The 23,591-nt window shown below is 47.0% G+C and overlaps 2 protein-coding genes across 2 annotated transcripts in view; one reads left to right on the plus strand and one right to left on the minus strand.

Annotated features, from left to right (window-relative positions):
- The window catches only part of LOC136625305 (Golgi pH regulator), a 32,355-nt gene extending 23,665 nt beyond the window's left edge, over positions 1-8,690 (minus strand). Inside the window, exons 1-8 of the mRNA XM_066599397.1 lie at positions 8,603-8,690; positions 7,623-7,773; positions 7,469-7,528; positions 5,875-5,978; positions 2,479-2,585; positions 892-993; positions 595-715; positions 435-515 (exon numbers count right to left, since the gene is read on the minus strand). Of these exons, the coding sequence (XP_066455494.1) occupies positions 435-515; positions 595-715; positions 892-993; positions 2,479-2,585; positions 5,875-5,978; positions 7,469-7,528; positions 7,623-7,664 (617 nt within the window). The 5' untranslated portion in view covers positions 7,665-7,773; positions 8,603-8,690. The remainder of the gene's footprint in view (positions 1-434; positions 516-594; positions 716-891; positions 994-2,478; positions 2,586-5,874; positions 5,979-7,468; positions 7,529-7,622; positions 7,774-8,602) is intronic.
- Positions 8,691-9,019: 329 nt separating this feature from the next.
- GTPBP8 (GTP binding protein 8 (putative)) lies at positions 9,020-21,982 on the plus strand. Its single transcript, XM_066598563.1, has 7 exons — positions 9,020-9,112; positions 11,460-11,793; positions 14,643-14,741; positions 16,636-16,766; positions 17,364-17,463; positions 21,239-21,357; positions 21,781-21,982. The coding sequence occupies exons 2-7, from the start codon at positions 11,470-11,472 to the stop codon at positions 21,857-21,859; spliced, it is 852 nt and encodes a 283-aa protein (XP_066454660.1). The 5' UTR covers positions 9,020-9,112; positions 11,460-11,469; the 3' UTR covers positions 21,860-21,982.
- Positions 21,983-23,591: the final 1,609 nt, after the last annotated feature.

The following is a 23,591-nucleotide window of genomic DNA, read 5'->3' on the forward strand; positions in this document are numbered from 1 at the left end:
TATTGTTCAATAAAGGCTGATACCTGTCCTTAAAATATTACAAGTAAGGATGATAGAGCATTCAAAACGATGCTTGACCCTTTATACAGATCTGTAGAGCAATGATTTGGAATTGAAACCCAAGCCAGACTCCATACACAGGCAGCTGTTTCTGGGTTTTTGCCCCTCATCAGTGGGCAGTAGGTTCCTGGATTGGCTAGTGAGAGGCCGGTGACGTGGGTTGGGAGGGGTAATATCTCTCCTTAGGGACCAGAGGAGCATGATGGCCCTATAAGTCTTGTCACTCACCTTCATGGTGCTTTCCTTACAGAGAGATGCTACCCCACTGGACTAAAATATTGGATCAATGAAGAGAATACATTTGTCTACAGTAATAGATAAAGGATTATAACACAGGATCTTTTCCCCCTCTAGTGGACATATCTCAGTATTACCTCTTTTTCTTACTGACAATCATATCCATGGTTTGTAGTAATCGTCTCTCTAGCGCCTGGATATCCGCTTCTGTCACATTCCTGGAAAACCCAGTAATACATTAGTATTATACATTTAAGTTTTAAAAGGAAAATTTACTATAAAAGAACATCCACTCACCTTAAAAAGTAGGACATATATGTGTAGGGACAGTTTACGGCACCAAATCCAGACAGTAAGGCCATTAGGGTCACCCCGATAACACCCACTCTGCTGATCAGCTGCTCTATGGAAAGTATTCCTGCACGAAAAGAGATACTTCCATGAAAAGACCTACGAGACCAGCGGTGTACACAGGGCTGCATACACTGCGCTCCAAACACCCTCTTCCTCCAGGAATCCCCTGCCCTCCCCAAAGGAACCGATAACAGTTGTAGAAAATAAAAAAGAAGAAGTTAAGACACAGACTGAACTTACCATGCTTTGGGCTCAATATAGGAAAAGGATCTCCCAACTTCCAAAAGAAATACATAAAGGTGATCCAGATCACACAGGCGAAGAGCAGCCTCTGCCGATGCACTGGACGGAGACAAGAAGCATTAATAAACCCTTAGGCCTCCCTCACACAGGCGTTTGCAGTAAACACAGCGTTTTTCAACGCTGCATTTACTGAGAGTCCAGCAGCGCTGGTATGCGTTATGACAGCGTTTTTAGGGAGCTGAAAAAACCCCCCAAAAAAACAAATACTCACCTAGTAGGTGTCGTCCGCCATCCCTGCAGGCTTCCAGGCACTTGTCTGTGCCTGCAGAGCATCTCTTGCTGGTAATGTGGTTTGAAGACCACGCTTCCAGCAAGAGATTGCTGTGATTGGCTGAGCCGCGAACTATTCATTCATTGAATGACTGTGATTGGTGTATCCAGCGCTGGCTGTGATTGGCGCGTAATTAGCCAATCAGAGCAATCTCTTATGGAGCCGGGGTCTTCCAACCCTGTCACTAGCAAAAGATCCCCTGACAAGTGCCCGAAGCCCCGAAAAATAGCACAGAGGACCAGACAGCGTCAGCATTGGTGAGTAGACGTTTTGGCGGTACCGAGTTGTGCCGAGCTTTCAGCAGTGCTGCTAACGCTGCCCATTCATTTCATTGGGCGACGCAGGGCTGAAAGCGGCCAAAGAAGGAAACGCATAACTGTTGAAGACACTGCGTTTTGACGCTTGTGCAAGCAGCCCTATTGAAATGAATGGGAGCATTCTACAGCGTTTAGTGCTTCGCTGAAAAGCCAGCGCTAAACGCTTTAAAAAAAACGTATGTGTGAGGCAGGCCTTAATCAGATTTTCCGGAACTTGATTGATGATCTGTCTTCAGGATAGGTCATCAATAGCTGATTATTGGGGGTCCGCTACCTGGGATCCCCAATGATTAGCTGATATCAGGTCAGCTGTCTGTGGGGATGGAGCCAGAAGCGGACAGCTCTGTCCGTACTGCAATAGCCCAGGCTGGTAATGGAAGCTATCCTTACAATTACCAATCTGATTTGATCATCGGGAATCAGGAATGGCAGACCCCCAAAGGACAGGTCATCAAATAGTAAAGTCCTGGAAAACCACTATGAAGCAGTTGTAACGTAAAATAATGTTATACCCTAACAACAGTATGGGGGATAACTATCTTACTGGTAGTGGCCCAACCTCGAGATGCCTATGGTCAGGTGAAAGGGTGTCCTGCAGGTAGCTGAGTGACGAAGCAGCGGCCAAGCGCTCATGCTGCCGATCATTCGCTTTAATGGGATTGCAGGAGATAGAGTGCAAGAACTCGGGTATCTCTGGCAATGCCATTGAAATGAATGGAGTGGAGGTGCATACGCTCAACTGTCACTCAATTCAGTTAGAGACCATCTAGATCCCAGTTTTCGTAACTTTTGGGGTCACAGCAGTTGGAGCCACACTGATCAAATAGTTGGCCCTATCCTGCGACAACCCCTTTAAAGACCACCCAATGCACTAATGTATTTTGGCCATGCTGCAGTAGACGGGGAAGGGGGTGCCTGTCTTGTCCTCATACTCACACAGTCTAATGTTGCTCACCACGAAGTATCCAATATAAAATGGGACCAGAAAGACGAGGACCAGCAGGATGACACACAAGTTTAGCTTCCAGTGGAAATAACGAGAGCTGCAACACAACAGGACAAATAGCATTACTTCAGGAATTAATGGGTTCTCTCATTTCAGGAAATAACACAACAAATGGCGGATACACTTTGTGCTTCACCAGTTACAAGAGCTCTGCTGGCAGTCAGTGAATGGAAAGCTTTATTGTTTTCATTGAGAGGATGGAACACTCAGCCCTGGTCATATGATGGACTTGTGGAAAACTATGATGTAACGAGCCATGCACACGGTCAGCCTATGTGTATTAACAATTGAGGTTTCCATTCAATGCCAGCAAGCGGATTGGGAGCAATTGATTAAAAAATATTAGAATATTGCAAAACTTTTCATAATAAAATAAACCTAGAAATCAATAATGCTGGAGAGAAACCTCCCAAAGTGCTCGGCAGTCTGCAGGAGTTTATGGAGCTCCTCAAACAATCCTACAGAAATCCTTAAGGCTGCCCTCACACATGCGCTCAGAAAACGCCACTCAAAATCGCTGCATTTTACTGTTATTTCGAGTGGCATTTTTGAATGCATTGTAGCGCGCTTGAAGGCGCTTTTTAACGCACCCCATTATTGTGATGGGTGCTGAGGTGCATTAAAAAGCGCTAAAAATGCACGAAAATAGAGCAAAACGCGCTTTAAAAATCGCTAGAAATGCCATGCCTGAGCACAGGTTTGTGAAGCCCCATTGACATTAATGGGAGCATTGTACCACGGCTATCGTGGCGTTTGGAACGCTGCGCTAATCGCGGTAAAAAGCAATGAGTGTGAGAGCGGCCCAAAACACACAGGTCAATTGCTAATTTTCTCCTGAGCCCTTTCAATATCTGGCAGGTGGCTAAGGGGGTGGAGCTTCGCTGAAGGGAGGTGCTTATCCTGCCCAAATTTCTATTACAGAGCAGTGGGGGAGGCTCCTACTACAGACAACTGCTGTAAGGCCCATTTACACGCAAAGACTATTTCAAATGCTTGAAAGATTGACGTTTTAGCGATTGTTTTGCATAAAGTGCTAATCGACACTAATGCCCATTAACACTTTATTAGTTTCGTTTGAGTGTAAATGAGCCTCCTGGAGCTGTCTGCAGTGCCCCGCGGGTCTGAGCTCTCCAATCAGCTCCATTGTATTTGCAGGGACTGCTGAAAGCATACAATGTAATCTTCAGTTCCTGTGGAGAACACAGCCTGCGGTCTGAACTATGGATTTTAAACTCATCTAAAAATCATCGTTTACACAAAAAGTGCACGATGGTAGCGTTAACACGCAACAATTATCGCTCATTTGCGATCGTTGGAACGAATAATCAGCGATAATTGTTGCGTGTAAATGGGCCCTTGCAGCCAGAAATAGATTTGATCTTAATGTCACTCTCACACAGGCGCTCACTGTGTGGCGTTTTCTGCTTTTTCAGCTATGAACATGCGTTTTTGACTGCGTTGAAATCGCTCTCCATTCATAACAATGGGCGATGCATTGAGTTTAAAAACACTGAAAACCCCAGAAATAGAACAGACAGCACGTTAAAAACGCTGTGTTTAAACGCTCGTCTGAGAAGGCCCATTGAAATCAATGGAGGCGTTTTGTAGCGTTAAGCACGGCACATAAAACGCTAAAAAAAAAAAGGCGGTGTCTGAGGCCCCTCTCACACATGCCGCTTTTTACTGCCATTAGTGCGACGTCCCAAGTGCTGCGCTGCCACGGTACAACCCCGCCATTGATTTCAACGAGGCCTCGCAGACGCGCTCAAACACTAAGTTTCTAACACCGCCATTTCTGAGTGCAGCCTGTTCTATTTTTGCATGTTTTAGCGCACCTCACCCCCCACCACAATGATGGGGTGCATTAAAAAGTGCGGTCAAACGCTGAGACGTGCGGTCAAAGACGCCGCTCAAAATCACAGCAAAAATGCCACGTTTTCTGAACACGTGTGAGAGCAGCCGAAGGGAATGTAGCAATTATATTTTTTTTTACTAATAAAAAACAGACGGTGAAACATTCTATTTTCAATCTATTTTTATATTCTAAATCGTAGATTTTCTTCTTCTTCTATTGTCTGAATACGACCGTGGGGGCGGCCATGTTACCTGAGCATTTACAGATGCTTTACAGCAGACATCATGAGACATTCACACAAGGGACAGGAAGGAACACATTGACTTCAATGGAAGACTGTTCTAGGCATGTTCTGTGACCTGTGCAGAGGTCACTGAGCAGGGATGGGAAGGAGGTGAGCTGTGCCCATCACCTACAGTACATGGTGGACCTTGTGTTATCTATATAGAGGTGCTGCCTTTCATTGTAATGTTGCCTGTGATAATAAGGAGATGGTTGCTGAAAAGTTTTTTCTCTATTGAAGAGCAAGTGTAGGATTGTAATTAGGCTAAGGCCCCCTGCACACGGGCGGAAATTCTGCAGCGGGATTTCTGTCAGAATTTCCGCCCGTGGCCGCTGCCATAGGATTGCATTAGTAAACGCAATCCTTGGCAGATGGCCGCGATTTGTCCGCGTGAAATCACATGCGGAAAACAAATCACGGCATGCTCTATTTCTGCGCAAGTCTCGCAGAGGCCTGCACAGAAATGTCAGTAGTGCCCGGCCTGCACCGCCCTGCGCATGCGCCGATCATAGAGCCGAAGCCGCGGGAGCAGGTGAGACACGCACTGGTTCCTGTAAGGGCGCAGGTCGGGTCCCGCTGCGAGAATTCTCTCAGCGGGATCCGACCCGGCCGTCTGCAGGCGGCCTGAAGCTTCATTTACACAGGACAATTATCGCTCAAAATTCATCCAAACGATTGCTTTTGAGAGATAGCCATTGCGTGTAAATGCGCGTCTATCGTGCATTTTTCATCCACTGTTCGTTCATCACTGACTTCAAGTCAGCATAAAATCCATAGTCCCCAATAGCAGGGAACGCACGCTGAGTTCTCAGCGGGGAGCGCTGATAGCATTCAATTCAAGGTGGAGCCAGCTGCAGAACAGAGGAAATATATTTAGAGAACAGACCACCTGCTATACTCTAAATACATGCAAATGAAGTTAATAAGCTACTAATTAATGGCAATTAGTGCCCAAAAGTAGCTATGCAAAATGATCTCAAAACTATCTTTTGAACAAATTTTGAGTGATCATCTTTGCGTGGCGATGGGGCTTTAGTGGTCAGCGGGAAAGATGCAGGAGATTAGGAGTTTTTTTTAAGATTGTGACCTCAGGGTCTTAGTAAGCAAAGTATAAGATGGCAGAAGCAGAAACCACACAGGGAGCAGGAACAGGACGGGGAGATAAAACACTGAACGCCTTTCACTGACCTGCTATTGAGTAAGCCCAGGATCTCGAAAATGATGAGTTCAAACATGGTGCAAGAGAAGGCGAAGGTCACGGAGAAGACGACCTGGACGACATACTGCCGCACCTGCAAGAACAAAGTCCCAGAGTCATGGCACGAGGACATCCAGAGCCGTGTGATCACTGCCATCTACAGAGACACAAGCCATAACCTCCTGGAAGCAAGAAGGGATATTAGACTCTCCCACTAGTCACTCTCTATGACAGGGGTATTCCAATCCGAGATTAGCATGGTGTACCCACAGGATATGCCATGAATGTCTCATACATACAGCTCCTACCTGTGGGGCACGTACCCACCTCTAGTTCTGCCCCCGGTCCACCTGAATGTGGAGGCTGGGAGTATGGAAATAGCAAAGCGGGCTGCGCTACCTTGTTTCTATAACTCCCATAGAAGTCGATGGGAATTATGGAGACAGCACAGCTCCGGAGATCTGGAAGCACCATAACTCACTGTGCTGCGCAGTTTCTATGAGGCCGGTTTCACATGGGCGATAAAACTCGCGATTTTCCAGTGATGCAAGAGCGCGTGAAATCGCTGGAATATGCAGCCCAAGTTTTTCAATCTCTTCCTTCACATGTGCGATGTTTTCCATCGTGCAATATGGAGTGGAAAATTAATCGCGGCATCCTCTTTCACGTTTCCCTATGGAGCCTCCGTTTCATTGCAATGCACGAACTTGCGATGTCGCGTGATGCATTTTTAACATTAGCAACTCCTATTGCCTTTCGCGCAAGAAAATCGTGGCGGCGATGCGGGGTTATCACCGACGCTCAATCATCACCTGAGCAGATATGGGATATTGCTGTGATTTTCTTACAGCACTATCGCACTCGCCCGTGTGAAACTGGCCTAACTCCCATTGACTTCTACAGAAGTTACAGAAACCAGGTAGTGCCGCCCACTTGGCTATTTTCGTAAGTCCTGATCCCCCCAAGCCACCGCATTTAGCAGGGCCAGGAGCGGTGGGTCCCGGTGGTGGGACTGGCATTTATCAGATTTTTATGCCATGTTGAACGTCTCAGGTGGGGGGTATCCCATTGAAGTCTATGGCGCGAGTTTTGTGTGTTGCGAGACACAGAAATATGAAAGGAGCAAGGTAAAACAAACAAAAAAACACAGCATGTCCTACTTTTTCGCTTCCCTTGGAACGCACCGCCCATTGTTTTCAAAGGCGCAGTCAAACACATAGAATTCCGTGCGATGTGCATGCGACTGTGATGTTACCCATTGAAGTCAATGGGAAACACTTCCAATCCTCCGATGCTCATGAAACAAGCGCCAGGGGGCAACTGCAATGAAGCAATCCAAGGCGTTGCTGCATGAAAAACGCATCCGCGGGTAAAACTCCAAGCGCGACACCAAGCCGGGGGTCTCAGTCTAATATCGCGCTCGCCCATGTGAATGTAGCCTTAGAGTAGGATGGCAAGGACGTTGTTATTAGTGTCTTCCCAGCATGGCAGACATCCATGCCTCACTAACCAAGGGAGGACAACGTCTCCATTTGTCTCGGATATCCCTGCTATGTTTGGGAGGACTTACCTCACACGACTTACCTCATAATCTTTAAAGAGCTGCCGCATGAAAAACAGCCATCCGAAGCCGAAGAACAGCAGCTGAGAGACAAGACGGAGCAGTAAGATACCCTCACCACACGTATATATAACGGATCGACAGCAGCAGATATCACCGCCAGTATCCGCACCTCACCTGAGATATGACCATGAGGACGGAGTCAATGAGGAAGCTCATGGCGGCTAGAGATGTGTCCACTCGCACACTGCGCAGCGGCCTGAATATCGAGGGGGGAGGCCGGCGCTCGGCACAGCCTTCACATACCGGAGCCTCTTCTCTGGCGTTACTGCGGAAATAACCGGAGACATTTATGTACGGCTGAGAGTGCAGACGTCCGAGGAGAGGTGCCACTCAACGCCAGCGAGGAGAGGTGCCACTCAACGCCAGCGAGGAGAGGTGCCACTCAACGCCAGCGAGGAGAGGTGCCACTCAACGCCAGCGAGGAGAGGTGCCACTCAACGCCAGCGAGGAGAGGTGCCACTCAACGCCAGCGAGGAGAGGTGCCACTCAACGCCAGCGAGGAGACGGAGGGTGGTTGCTTCTCCCAGGAAGTCCATGACCTGGAAAACTGGCTATTTCAGCGGTGTTCAAAGACCACCAGTCTCAGAGCGCCCCGTTGGTGGCCGGCACCACCAGTCTCAGCGTGCCCCCGCGGCGGCCGGCACCACCAGTCTCAGCGTGCCCCCGCGGCGGCCGGCACCACCAGTCTCAGCGTGCCCCGCGGCGGCCGGCACCACCACTCTCAGCGTGCCCCCGCGGCGGCCGGCACCACCACTCTCAGCGTGCCCCCGCGGCGGCCGGCACCACCACTCTCAGCGTGCCCCCGCGGCGGCCGGCACCACCACTCTCAGCGTGCCCCCGCGGCGGCCGGCACCACCAGTCTCAGCGTGCCCCCGCGGCGGCCGGCACCACCAGTCTCAGCGTACCCCGTCAGCCAGAACTACAAGTCTCAGCGTTCCTTGTCAGTCGGTGCTACAAGTCTCAGCGTTCCTTGTCAGTCGGTGCTACAAGTCTCAACATTCTCTTCCGACAAGTACTACAAGTCTCAGCATATCCCGCCTGCGGCACCCTGTGCAATAAAGCGATCCCCCAGCATCACCCCCGGTGACACGTACTGCAGTCTGCTCGGCGCTCCGGTCCGTCATGTTTTTCCTGCCACACACTCAGCTGTCGCACATTTTCCTCGTTCACATCAGCCAGCTCACTATCACCGGTCAGACAAAAACACAGTCCCCATTATCCCAGGCCGGCGGCCATGTTTTAGGAGACTTTACAACATTAAAAGTAAACCGAATCATCTAATCAAATATGGCGCCTAAGAGGGAGACGGGATTTGATGGGACAGTTAGCTCTCTAGTGTTCGTGCACTCTGCTAGCGGATTGGTCTGTAGTACGGATACATCGCCCTACTTATGTGGTGGGGCGGGGCAAAGTCTATAAAGTAACCAATCAAATGGGACAAATGAATTAGTCATTATGATTTGTTAAAAGCTTCTTCCACATCGAGGCTTGGAATACAACCGCGTGTAGCGCTAGTCTTGCTGCTGGTTTGAACAACTTTATTAACACTGGAAAGCAGTGACAATATGACCTAGATGCAGTAGTTTGGAACACGCTGCTGAAAGGTAATTAGGGAGGCTTGTATGTGACTCCCGTCCGTGGGGATAGTGCTGCATGGTGTACAGGAAGAGACTACAAGTGGCAGATGGGTCACATGATGCGCTGTTACCCTGGAGATGGTACTTGCTGGAGGATCGGAGTAACCTACAAACGTAGTCGGTTTCCCTTAGCAACTAACTTTAATTTATGTTAATGCACATTATGAAATGAGAGCAGTGATCTGGTTGGTTGTTATAGGCAACTGCTCTAGTTTTGCAATGTTTGTATCCGTCACTGTCTCCATGGAGACGATTTGATAAGAGTAAGGGCCGGTCCACAAGGGCGTACGCGCATTTCGGCCACGTTTTCCGCAACTGGAAATTGCTTGCTTCTGCGTATCTTTTTTTATACGTTTATGTGACCGAACCCATTGAAATGAATGGATTCTGTGCACTGCGCTCACAGGGGTGCGTTTGCGATGCGTATCACGTGCGCCGTTTTTATACGCATAATCTATACTGAATAGAACCCGTTGATTTCAATGTGTTCATTCACGTGTCAAGTATTTTGCGCAAACATCTCAGTAGCATGAAAAAATGCGCGGCACGTCCTCTACATCACCCATTGCAATGATGGAATGCGTCAAAAATGCCGTTCTAAAACTCGAGTGTGAGAATGGTCTAATATGGTAGACGTCTGGTAATTCACCACTGTTGCCGGATTAAAGGAATTTGACATCGTTTGCTCCAATACGACTTGTTTTCTTCCGGTAAGTTGTTACAAGTGTGCCCTCGCTGTCTCTCTGCTTCGTCTCTTCCCGGGATAGTGGATTGGCAGTCCGCACGGCCGCCATGACGCTCTCACACGGGTTGTCATTCAGCTTTTCTAGAGCTGTGAATGGCAGATCCTTCATACGATGGATGCCACCTGTGCCAACTCCATTGATTTGCGCGGTCCGTTGTAATAGCGCGACTACAGATGCCTTATTCTTTTCGCCGAATTTGAAGGAACCAATGACCGCTCCTCCAACACAAGTGTGAGCTAAGAGGTCCTCCTACATTGTGAACTGTGATCGCTGATATAACAAGTCGCTCGCTGCTCGCTTAATGGCTCTTAAAGGGGTATGCCGGGTGTAATATGATATATATATATATATATATATATATATATTTTTATTTTTTTTTTTTTTAACTGGAGCCCAATGTGTTACTACAATAATAGTAGCAGGCCCCGTTGTCGCCTCCGGCATTCCGCCGCTGCAGCCGCGTGGTCCTCTCTGTCTAGGATCCTTGAACGCTACAGCCAATCAGAGGCCGCAGTGGTCAGGGGTTGTTCTCCTGGTATCATGGCTCCCAGCATCTGAGTGGTGATGCCAGGAGAATGGCTTGTGACTGCTGCTGCTGTCAGGTGATAGCCATACCTAAACAAAGATCGGGAGGGCCGCAGCGCTGGGTCGCGGGGAGCGGACGCGTGAGTATCCCTGATTTCATTGTTTTAAGAGATTTGGATGCGGGTAAAAAGAAATTCTATCCACCCGGACGACCCCTTTAATACGATACTTCGCTCCCCCATGCACTTTCATTGCTGACTACCGTGGGAGATACGCCGTCGGCAACGATGATATTTGCAGTCGCAAAAGAAATGCGATCAGCCGACCATCCCGCATCTGCCTGTTTATCAGTTGATTGCTGCTGTAATCCGGAATGAGCGTTCCTACAAGCGCTTGTTCGGCCATTTATCAACCCGTGTTAAAGGGCCTTAAAAGACTTTAAAAAGAAAGTCATCGATAACTTAATAGTCAGTCGTAGTCCAACTGGTGGAACCCCCAGCAAGAACCTGGATCTAGAGCGTACCGCAAACCAGGCAGCGGCGGTTGCACATGCTCGCTGCCGCTCCATTCATTTCAATGGGGCCGCGGAATTCAAGTACTTGACCATCTCCTAGTGATCCTGAATGGAGTGGCAGTGGCCATGACTGTGGGATGCTCCGGACTCCAGTCCTTGGGATCGGTGGCGGTCCCAGTTGTCAGCCCCCCACACCGATCAGCATGTTATCCTCTGGATAGGGAATATTTTTGTTTTCATGAGATTAACCCCTTTGCTGTATTTTATCCTATCTGTCAGCTATTTTGAGTCGCTTTCACATAGTCCCTCAGAGTACTCTCCGCTTTCTCTGTCAGCTCTCCCTGGAAGCCAATCACAGCGCGAGAACCCGCCCTCTCCTAGTGCAGACATTGTGTGTGAATACTGAACCCGTGAACACGGTCATAGTTGACTTCTCTTCTTCTAAAGATAAGACGAGACCTCTAGCGAACAGACGGTTTTAGTGCCCGCCACGAGACGCACGTGCTGAACCCTTCTTGTTTTGTTTCAGATGGTGTAAAATGAAGACTATATTCGGCACCAGACGCCTACTCCGCGTATTTTCTCCACTATGGTGGCGGCATAGGAATACTGCAAACTTAGCTTCTCTCCAGGATGTGATGAAGCTGCCGGAGAAGAAACGTCGCAGCGTCGTCTCCCCTCTGGAGGACCTGGAGAAACTACTAAGCCTCGACGTTGACAGGACGAACTTCAGAGTCTTTGATCCCACAATTGAGGAAATTGTGGAGGCTGAAAAATACTTCAGGTCGGCTGGAAAACACGTGATCGATTATCTCACGTCGGCCGTCAGGATGGATCACGTGCCGGAGCTGCAGCAGCCAGAGGTTGGTCAAACAAATAGTGCACATTGCTCCATAACTCACATGTCAGTCAATGTGTGAGCGGGTCTAGAAGTGCAACCGCGTATTCTTCCAGACCTATCAGATCTCAGGGTGTCTGAGCTACTCTCACAGATCACAGGCTGAATGATAATATAGTATGTTAGGACAAAAAGGACGTGTCCATCCAGTCCTGCCTATTACACCCCAGTGTTGATCCAGAGGAAGGCCAAAAAAAGAATGAGTTAGAAGCTAATTTTACCCATTTAAAGGAAAAATTCCTTTCTGACTCCAATCTGGCAATTGTAATAATCCCCGGATCACCGACCCTAATGAAGTAATTAGTAACTATAACAAGTAATATTGTAACAATGAAGAAAGGCGTCTTGTACTGTTTTATGGAGTTCCCCCATCACCACGTCCTCAGGCAGAGAGTTCCATAGTCTCACTGCTCTTACAGTAAAGAACCCCCTTCTATGTTGGTATAGAAACCTTCTTTCCTCTAGATGTAGAGCAGTGTTCCCCAACTCCAGTCCTCGGGGACTGCCAACAGGTCATGTTTTTAGGATTTCCTCAGTTAACTAAAACCCCCAAGTCCTTTTCCATGTCCGTTTTCCCTTTTAGCATGTAAAGGTGACATATATTTCTCTGCCCATGTGCAGAACCTTACATTTATCAGTGTTAAACATCATTTGCCACTTTTTGTGCCCCCCAACTCATCCCGATCCATTTACAACCACATTCTGTCCTCTCTTGTGTTAATATCTTTACATAGTTTTGTGTCATCTGTAACTATTGATATCTTACTGTGCAATCCATCATAATCAATATAATCCCTGGGAGTTCCTTAGACAGAGAAGCAGAGCCCCACACTAGGTGGAAATGGCCATGTCCCCTATACCAAGGGAATTAGGCCTGATGTCCACGGGATAATTAATATTTAAAATCCGCATTGTTTTTCCCGCACGCGGATCCGCGCCCCATAGGGATGCATTGGACACCTGCAGGTAGTTAAATACCTGCGGATGCCATTTGTCCCTTCAAGTGCGGATCCGCGTGCGGGAAAAAAAACGCGACATGCTCCATTTTTATGCGGGTCTCCCGCGGGGACGGCTCTCGCAGGCTTCTATTAAAGCCTATGGAAGCCGGCCGGATCCGCGGAACACTCGTACCTGAATTAAAACTTACCTGTCCGGACGCTGTGGATCTTCCCTCCTTCGCGGCCGGATCTTCTTTCTTCGGCCCGGCGCATGCCCACAGGAAAGGAGGGACGCGCTGCGGGATTCTGCATGGAGAATCTGCGGCAGGCCTGATTTTCCCCGTGGACATGAGGCCTTACAGTTCTGTGGGAGGAAGGCCCTGGCATGGCTCTGCTATATTCTGCAGTGTCTGTGAAAATAGGTAGAGCTCACAGCCTGGAACAAACGCCTTTAGAAACACCAGTTATAGACTGAGGGACAGATTTACTAATATTGTCTAATATATTCAGCAAGTTTAAAGGAGACAGTTTAATGGGCTTGTACCAAGATTGACTTTTATCACCTATCTACAGCATAGATGCTAGTAGTCTGATCAGTGGGGGTCTCACCGCTGAGACCCCCCCCCCCCCCCGATCCTGAGAACGGGGTCCGTTAAATGGCTGTACAAACGCTGTTATCTCAGTCACATTGAGAATGAATGGAGAGGCGCCGCTCATGTGCGACCATATGACCGGCAAGCTCATGACCATGCTTTCATGAAGCCACACCCCTTTGTCAGACGAGCGGTGAAGTGTCTAAAAACACATGATAAATGCGGTGCAAAGTATGTTCGACCGGTTTATGGCACAATTTGTGCCAGAAGACTGTTTCCAATATTAAATCTCCCCCACAACTTATTCTAACCGATACTTGGCCACCTCTCCATTCAAGTTCCTCCTGACTGCGAGGAGGTGTGTGTGTGTTTGGGGTGGGGGGTGGGGACGATGAGGAGGAGAAGGGAACACAAGAACCCCTTCACTGGTTCAGTTGGGGTCCCAACAGTAAGACACCCACCAATCAGACTTTATCACCTATCCTGTGAATCTTTAATTCGGCTAGAATCCGAAATGTCTGGCCATGGCCTAAGCTAGCCCTTCATGATGAAATATCAGGAGCCCTGCAAGGTTATTATAAAATCCATGTCATTTCTAAGAACATTGATCCTAAAATTGCATTATATTAAAGGGGTTGTCCCACGCCGAAACGAGTTTTTTTTTTTTTTTTTCAATAGCCCCCCCGTTCGGCGCGAGACAAACCCGATGCAGGGATTTAAAAAAAAAAACGGGTAGTACTTACCCGAATCCCCGCGGTCCGGCGTCTTCATACTTACCTTGTGAAGATGGCCGCCGGGATCTTCACCCTCGGTGGACCGTAGGTCTTCTGTGCGGTCCATTGCCGATTCCAGCCTCCTGATTGGCTGGAATCGGCACACGTGACGGGGCGGAGCTACGAGGAGCCGCTCTCTGGCACGAGCGGCCCCATTCAGAAGACAGAAGACAGGACTGCGCAAGCGCGTCTAATCGGGAGATTAGACGCTGAAAATTAGACGGCACCATGGCGACGGGGACGCTAGCAACGGAACAGGTAAGTGAATAACTTCTGTATGGCTCATAATTAATGCACAATGTACATTACAAAGTGCATTAATATGGCCATACAGAAGTGTATACCCCCACTTGCTTTCGCGGGACAACCCCTTTAAGTAATTTGCATAACATGCCATTTCCCACAACAAACTTTAAAGCAGTTAGAAATGTACCGCTTGAGTTTCCCGGTCTTTGTATATCTGTGCTATGAGAACCCCCGGCCGTCAATCACATGTCTGTGTCTCTGCAGGTCTGCTTCATAGGGAGAAGTAATGTGGGGAAATCCTCTCTGATCAAGGCCCTTTTTGCTCTGTGTCCAGGAGTTGAAGTGAGAGTCTCCAAAAATCCAGTAAGTCTGTGTATCCAAAAGACAGCCATGAGAATGTGCGCACAGTATGGGATGTTCAAGCGGTCCGCTCATGTCGCTCTTTCAGACCATTCAGTCATAGTGTCCATTCTTCCATGGGGGATGCAATAAGGATGAAGTGGTGCACACATTGTCGAGTCACTTGGTGATATAGACAAATTTTGGTTCCAGAACCGACCGTATTCCTCAACAGACGGATCTGTTGGTCTAGAAAACCCAACTTCATATACTTTATTGGTGGGATCTGAGTTAAAGGGGTTTTATGAGCAAAACAAGTGATCCCTTATCTGAAGGATAGGGGGTAACTTGCTTTTGTGGTTAAACCCCTTTAATAGAGGGGGTCCCACCTATACAGGACTCTATTAGCTAGAGTGAAAAGTGGCTACACAAATCCCTCCACCCTCTGGAGGATCCAGCACTTCAATGCTGTGAGAGAAGCCATAATGTCCTCTCATACGCCATCTTGCCTTTGTTCTATCAGAACGTTTCTTTTTGACTTTTCTCTCTCTGCTAAAACATATATGCCGGTGGCTTGGTTGAAGTATGGAGCAATCAGAGAAATTCAAGGTCATTTCGTATGAAGAGCCCAATTAGCTCAGGTCTAGATCAAAAGTATACCAGAAGGGGAAATAGGAGGAAAGAACAAAGAATTAAAAGTCTTAATCACGACCCTAGAAGTAGTAAATTCAAGACTAACCAGCTAACATGCAGGCTGGGTGTAACCTGGGAGAAAGTTCTGCCTATAGATTGATGTCACTGCCTCTGCTGAGTTTTAACCCCTTAATGCTATAGGATGCACAGTTACATCCTGCAGCGTCGGGGTATATATGAAAGGAGATCGCGAGGTGATTTCCCTTCATACAACGTGGGTGCCGGCTGTTTCTTACAGCCGGCAACCACTCTGATAAGCCACACGGCTCATCGGAGCTGTTAATCCTTTAAATGCCGCTGTCCATTCTGATAGCGGCATTTAAATACCCCGGACGATTTTTAGGGGTCCTGTACAGCCCCCCACGATGAGATCACAGGGAGCCGTGCAGGTGTCATGGCAAAATGCCTTTCAAGCCATGCCCGAGAGGTGGCTTGATAGAATGCCTGCCTGATCGCTGCATGACATAATGCTCTGGGGACTTAAAAAAAAAAAAAAGTAAAGATAAGATTAAAAAGTTTTACTAATTATTAAAGAAAAACCTTTTGCCAGATTTATAATAAAAGAATCTAAATAATAAAACAAAAATACATATTTGGTATCGCTGCTTCCATAAAAGTCTGATCTATCAAAGTAACACCGTATTTACCGCGCATGGTGAACGTCACCCTATCTCCAAGAAAAAATGCAATAAAAAGCGATCAAAAAGTCACATATATTCCAAAATGGAGATTGGTGGGGGCTTCACCGCTGAGACCCCCACTGATCCTGGGAACAGGGATCCAATTCCCCATCTGCTCGTCCCTGTGGGGATGCTTCTTCCGCCTGGTCGAGCACGTGCACTTGGTGCTCCATTCACTTCAGTGGGGCTGATGGAAATCTCCAAGCTCTTGCCACTCGGCTGTCTCCGCAGTCCTGATGAAAATGAATGGAGGGGCAGCGGCGTTGTGGGACCAGCACTCCATTCATTCTCCTCTTCACTGCAGGGGTTGCAATGAGGGGGACGTGTGTTCAGGTGGGGTTTCACAACTGAGATGATCCTTTGTATAGGGGATAGCTTGTAATTCTGGAGAACCTCTTTAACCTAAAGCCAGTAATTGTCTGTACGCACGAGGCTGACCTGCTGGCGGTCTCACACCATCGAATGCCCAATGTTCTTTAGCAGAAAAATTACATTCTTCTACATTCTTTTTGTCTAAGATTCTTCCCTCTATTTCTTTCTTTTAGGGCCACACAAAAAAATTGAACTTTTTCAAAGTGGGTAAAGCCTTCACGCTGGTGGACATGCCGGGCTACGGGTATAGAGCTCCAGAGGACTTTGTGGAAATGGTTGAAGAGTACATACAGGAGAGACACAAGTATGTTGTCTGTAGCCACGGATGCCCGCTGCCTCAGGGTACGGGCACATCTGCATGTGGGCTGTTATGCGTTTTTCACCGTGCGGTTTACTCGCTGTATTGCAATGAAAACCCGCAGCATTTCTGTAACAAATTATGTAAAATCCACGCCATTACTAGAATACGCAAAAGATATTTTACATAGTGAACGAATGGGGTTTGTTTGAATTCCACAGCAAATCTCCAATGTGTGAACATACCCTTAGGCTGGATTCACATGAGCGTATGTGCATTTGCGCTGTGTTTTTGTGCATTAGGCATTTCGTATTTGCACATGCAAGTGTGCGCACCCAAAAAAAGCCTGCAGCCATGGTCCCATACATTGAAATGCTTAATTAGTTCCATATGTTGTATTTCCATGCACAGGAACAGAGAATATGCTGCATGTTTTTTTGTGCTACGGAATAAGCATTTGTGAACGAACCCAATGAAATCAATGGGCTCTATTCATTGCCTACTGCGGGCACAAATACAGTCGTGTGGCTCCGGCCTTAAACTCCTCCTCAGATCTGAATTCAGCGAAGGACAAAACTGTTAATTTATTTTTGCATTTTGTAGCCTAAAAAGGACATTTTTGTTGGTGGACGGGACAATCGGGATTCAGAAAGCAGATTTAATCGCAGTGGAGATGTGTGAAGAATTTGGAATTCCTTACGTTGTAAGTCTGAATTCTATCCCAACCAAAACTTATAACATATCTTCAGATAATTCACTATTCCATAACATCAGACATTTACTGTATATGGCCCAATGTCCACGTGTGGAATTTTAATCATTAAATCCGCACCTCTAGCCATAGGGATGCATTAGCATCTGCTGGGCAATTTAAAGCATGTCCTGTCATTGTGGCTGTGCCGCAGGTCCGCGGGACAGAACATTAAAAAAAAAAAAGCACTGCGTATGCATCCACCACATCGCCAGCACACCCGGACGCATCCGCCGTGCTGAAGAAAGAAGATCCGGCCAGCGCAGAAATCTATCGATTTGATATATATGGATGACCTACACCATAGGTCAGGTACCCAACTGTCCTAGACTGCTCGCTACCTAGGAAAGATGACCGAATTGATTTTATTAGTCCCCATTCACACCGAGTAATTTCACAAGGATTCACTGGTGAAATTCATGCAGTTTGGCATTTTATTGAGTGCCATGGGAAGCTACACCATAAGTGATACAAGGCGGATTCTGAAATCCACATCAGGAGGAAAAAAAAATTGACATGTCCGTCCTTGACATGGTAACTAGGTAGAGACTGTGTCGGGTGTCCCATTGACTATATGGAAATCTGTGGCAGAAATTTAAAGCTTACCCTCAAATTATTGCTGTGGATTTAAGTGTCAGATCCACGTTGGAAAAATTTGGCGTGGATCTGACACTTTATTCTCATGATAGGTCATAAATAGTTAATTGCTGGTTCCCGCCTTTTGAGATCACTGGTGATGAGCTGATCGCCCGGCCCTCTGTCAGCAGGGGTGACAACGGAAGTGCTGTAGTTGGCATCATTCCCATTGAAATTAATGGGAGCTGAAGAGACTATTATACTTCTGCGTGCAGTCTGTGTCAGAAGTTAGAGTTCCGGAGTGTAATAGTTGGCTTCAGTTCCCATTGATTTCAGTGGGAATGAGGCTAGCTATGGCACTTCCAGTGCCATTCCCTATATTGACATCCAGCCGTGCTGCACTGACAGCAGCCAGGGCAATCAGCTTGTTGGTGGGAACCCGGCAATTAAGTGTTTGTGTGGGAAACCCCTTTAATGACTCGGTGAAGGAGATCTAAGGCCTCAGGTCCACGGGCGGGAACCTGCAGCGGAATATCACCCTGCCGGCAGCCGAGGACACTACTTACCTGTCTGGATCCTCTGCGTGGCAGTCTTCTATCTTCTGCGGTTGTGGGTGGAAGCGCCATCCGGCATGCCGTCGCAAGTGCGTAGTGATTTATTTATTTTTTTTAAATCTGCTATCCCACGGGAAGCCATCCGTGTGGGAACCGCAGCAAAATGGAGCATGCTGCGATTTGTTTTCCGTAGCAAGAGGTCCACGAAACAAATCTGCATGCTTAAAGGGGTTCTCTCATTAAAGAAAAAAATTATATACTTACCAGATCTTCACCTCACCTATCTTCTCCTGACTCCTGCAGTCTGGGGAAGGAAGGGGGGGGGGGGTCACCTCACCTCCAGCTGGCTGATTCTTCTCCTTCCTCTGAGGTTTCATACATTTCACAGGCAGTCTTCTTCCTGACAGCCAATGTACGTTACGTCACAGACTAGCAGGGGGAGTGCCGATCTACTTCAGAGACTGCTCATGCATGCTGTCTTTGCAGTGGATCAGAATTCCTTCCTAGGCAGTGAACACTACAGCACAGGGACGTGACCTTCACTGACTCTGCCGAAAGGAATGTGAGGAATGCAGCCTTCATAACAAGCCGGCAGGCATGCGGTGAGGTGACCCTGGGGCACTGCAGAAGCTCAGCCAGGAGAAGATGTGGTAAGGAGACTGACAGGGAAGAGATTGGCAGAGTATAGAATTATTATTTATTTTTTTTTTTATGAAAAAATCCCTTTAAATTCAGCTGCGTCCGCCCATGTTTGTCTATGGGCGGCTTGAACTGCGGACCGTCCACAATTCAATTCCGCCCATGGACATTGGGCCTAAGATAGAGGCCACACGTGACAGAATGCTTCTTCTGCAAATCTGCAGCAAAACCAACAGGTTTACATGCAGACTGTTCTGTAGATTCATTGTCTATTTCACCCCATAAGGGTGGCTTCACATGAGCGTGTGTGTAAATAGGCTATCGCTGAATGAATGACAGGCGAGAGCTGCCTATGATTAGCTGAGTGCCTCAGCCAATCAGAATCAGCTCTTTCAGCAGGCGGGGGCTTTAATTTCTCGCTTGCTCAAAGAACTTCAGTGCAGAGCCAGGGACAGCGCATACAGATGTTTTTTTTTTAAATCTTTTTTTACACTAGTTTGCCGTGTTTTTCAGGGAAGGGTTTATATTTAAAGCCCTTCCGTGAAAAACAATTAAGGGGTGCTGGCAGCTGAATCCTCTAGCGCAGCTATCATCTGTGACAGCTGCGCTAGGGAATTCTTTATTTGTGCCGCATCTGTCACATATGTGACAGGTGGAGCAGGAAATTCCTTATTCCCCGCGGGGATGAAGAAAATATCTGACGCAGGTGGCAGATGTGTTCTTCATCCCCGCGGGGAGGGGGAGGGGGGGGGGTGTCACGGCAGCAGTGGACAGGTGTGTGTGTGTGTGTGTGTGTGTTTGTTTGTTTGTTTGTTTGTTTGTTTTAACACTAAAAGGGATGGTTTTCAGGGAAGAGCTTATACTTAAACCTCTTCCCTTAAAATCACTTCATGGGTTCTGGCAGCAGCCACAGCTCCATTGAAGGCAATACGTGCATTCCCTATGGTGCACACATGTCCTATCTTTATTGTAAAACACTGACATGTGAACACACCATAGGGAATGCAGTGGTTGCAATAGATGGATGTTTTTGTGCATGTGTATGCACGCACATAAACACGCTCGTGTGAAGGCACCCTAACATTCAAGGGATGAAATCCACAGTGAAGATTAACATTTCCACTTAGATTTTTTTCCATGTGGTTGCTGTTTTCAAAAACCCCACCACATTTATTATTTGCATTACAGAATCCGCAGCAGCTACGTCACATCTGAACTTGGAACTTCAGCAATCAGCCATGATACTAACGATTGTTATTGTAGCAGGAATGATTTCCCCTAGAAAAACTGCGAGAAACTAGTTAATTAATTTATTCCGTTTATTTCATCCTATCGCTGCTTTTCTCACCCGGTGGGAGGGTAAGCTGCATGAACAGATTCTCATCTCTCCTGGGCTAATACTCTGTCCCTTTCAAACAAGGTTTGAGAAAGTAGAGGATTTATTTTCTCTCCAAAGGGCTATTAAAGCTCTGATTGGGATAAGCAGAGCACAGAATCTGTAACAAGCAATTAATTTATACTGCATCAAGATTGGATAAAGCAATAAAAGTGACAATGGAGCAAAGAGGAGTCTGAAAAGGTCTCTAAAGCGAAAGGGTAAAATAAAATGAATGCATTCCTTCACTTTGAGTCCTGCTTTAGCGATCTTTCCCAGCCTTCGGAAGGCTCTTCTGCTTGTTTCTAACCCTGGAAAAGCTGTAATGTAAGCATTGTCAGATTCTTATTACTCACAGGCTACCTCTTTGACACAAGGTTTTTTCTGAAGGCTTAATAAAGCTCGAACTAGGTTAAGCTTGGACATAGGAGGATGGAGTGGACTTGTATTCCAGGAGAAGAGCTGTAGGGAAAGACAACGATTGTTATAGATAGAATGAGAAGGGGTCATTATTTTGTTGAACTTTTCCTTGTTTTGCCTTTAATACAGAATATCTTTAATAGACTATGTTTGGTTTCTGCAGATCGTCATGACAAAGATCGACAGATGCCGGCCCGCAGTCTTGCTCACAGAGTTTATGCAGATTCATGACTTCATCAAGTCTCAGACGTCGGGCTGCTTTCCCCAGCCTTTCTTAGTCAGGTAACGGGACCACATAAATATTCCAGAGGAAGCTTTAGGCCGTCTTCTCACATGGAAAATCACTGCAAGCCTGCCGCAAGGAAGTACCTGTAGCAATTTCGCAAGAATTCTACGGTCACCAAATCCGCTCCTGAATGGTGTGCATTTGGCCATGCCTTCACTTGTAGGATAGCTACGGATTCAACCCATATACTTCAAGGGTGCGATTCCACAGCATAAGTAGACATACTAGGGATTCATTGCGGTAAATATCTGCACCACGTGAAGGAGATTTTTTTAAAACCCCTCCTCCATGTACTGCAGACATTCTATAGCATTTCTACCTCGTGAGAAGGCGGCCTTAGGGGTGCGGCATTTGCACATCTGTGCAGAATGAGGTGTATGTATGAACATTGCCTTAAGCTTTATCCTTTTCTCTTGCAGCTCTCTGCATTTCTCAGGGATTCACCTTCTCAGATGTTTCATCGCCCATATAACAGGAAATCTTCCAAAAGTCAGTTAACTAGCCATTATTATCCCAAGTGCTGGTTTCCCTCGATGACCTTGTTAAAGGGAACATGTGGTTTGCACGGTTGTGTGACCAAAACCGGATCCCACAAAAGACTAATAAAAGCTTTCCTACATACTTTGAGAGCCATAACTCAATAAGCTGAGCTAGCCATAGAGTGTAATCCCAGCCCAACTGAGAATCCTGTTGTGACTTCATGCTACCCAACTGAATACACTATATGGAGTGCCAAGATCTTTGATTAGTGGGAACTAGAGATGAGCGAGCATACTCGCTAAGGACAATTACTCAATCGAGCATTGTCCTTAACGAGTACCTGCCCGCTTGAAAGAAAAGATTTGGCTGCCGGCGGGGAAGAGCGGGGAGGAACGGAGGGGAGATCTCTCTCTCCCCCCTGCTCACTGCCGCAACTCACCTCTCACCCGCAGCGGCAGACGAACCTTTTCTTCCGAGCGGGCAGGTACTCGTTAAGGACAATGCTCGATCGAGTAATTGTCCTTAGCGAGTATGCTCGCTCATCTCTAGTGGGAACCGAATATAGTTACAATCAAAGTTCAACCCCCACTGCAAACTAGGTGTATGTGCCAAATAAGCTTTCAGTTGGTTGCACAACAATAATTTAGGGTGGTTTCACACCTGCATTGAGGATTCCGTTTTCCTGCTTCATTCGGGTGCAGGAAAGGGGAATCGCCATGGATGGAACCAAACAGCACTGGGCAGACCACTGCAGGTAGCGCTTTTTCTTCTCCTATGTCCAGCAGGGTTTATGATGGAACCTCTGGTTGAAGGTTCCGACACAGATGTGAAACCACCTTTAAATAGTCAATCTATAGAAACTTAAATCAATTGAAAATAGGAAGTCCAATACATATACCAGATATTACACCAATGAAAGACAACACGCTGGACATAATAGCAGAAGGGAACATACTTTACTATAAAAAAAAATATAAGAGAAATAAAAACAGACAGGCACAATAATACATGATTAACGCTGTAAAAAAAAATCTATGACAGAATTGATGCATTTTCTCTCCCTGCTATCATAAAAAAAGCTAATAAAAGTTTTTTTCCTTGCAACATCACTGAGGGAGAACATCGCTCATGTGTATGACTCCATTAAAGAGGACGTTCATATTCACACGTGTTGTGCATCTCATAACGCACAATTTTTTGTTTGTTTGATATTTCTCTTTCTGCGATTTCAAGCATACCTCAAAAGTCCACCAAGGCTTGGCTGCAGAAGTAGTCCTGGAAGATTCTTAAGTGGCCAACATAGGCATCTCACTTGAACCCAATAGATCTTCCTTGTTGGGATTAGAAGGTGGTTGCAGTTTACAAGCCTAAGAAAGTTTGTAAACTGGAGGTCATTGCCCATGGAGGACTAGGCTAAGATTCCTCAGGAATGTGTTCAACTTTAGAAAGTCCTAATGTCCTAATTTTTATAAGAAAAAAAAAAGTGAAAACATGAGAAAAATCACAAGTGGCGCAGGCTAAGTCAACTGGCCGTTTAATGGACATAATAGCTGACACTCCCCTTTGGCGTAATCCTGGGCTCCGGGAAGTACTCCGATTGCAGGACGCCCAGGTTTGGGAACAATATGGCATCCGGACCCTGCCAGACCTCTATCCACAGAACACTCTGTCCTCATTTGAGCAGCTACAGAATAAATATGATCTGCCCCGCTCCAACTTCTATAGATTTCTCCAGGTCAGACAGGTGTTA

The sequence above is a fragment of the Eleutherodactylus coqui genome, chromosome 4 (assembly GCF_035609145.1).
Source record: "Eleutherodactylus coqui strain aEleCoq1 chromosome 4, aEleCoq1.hap1, whole genome shotgun sequence".
NCBI lineage: Eukaryota > Metazoa > Chordata > Amphibia > Anura > Eleutherodactylidae > Eleutherodactylus > Eleutherodactylus coqui.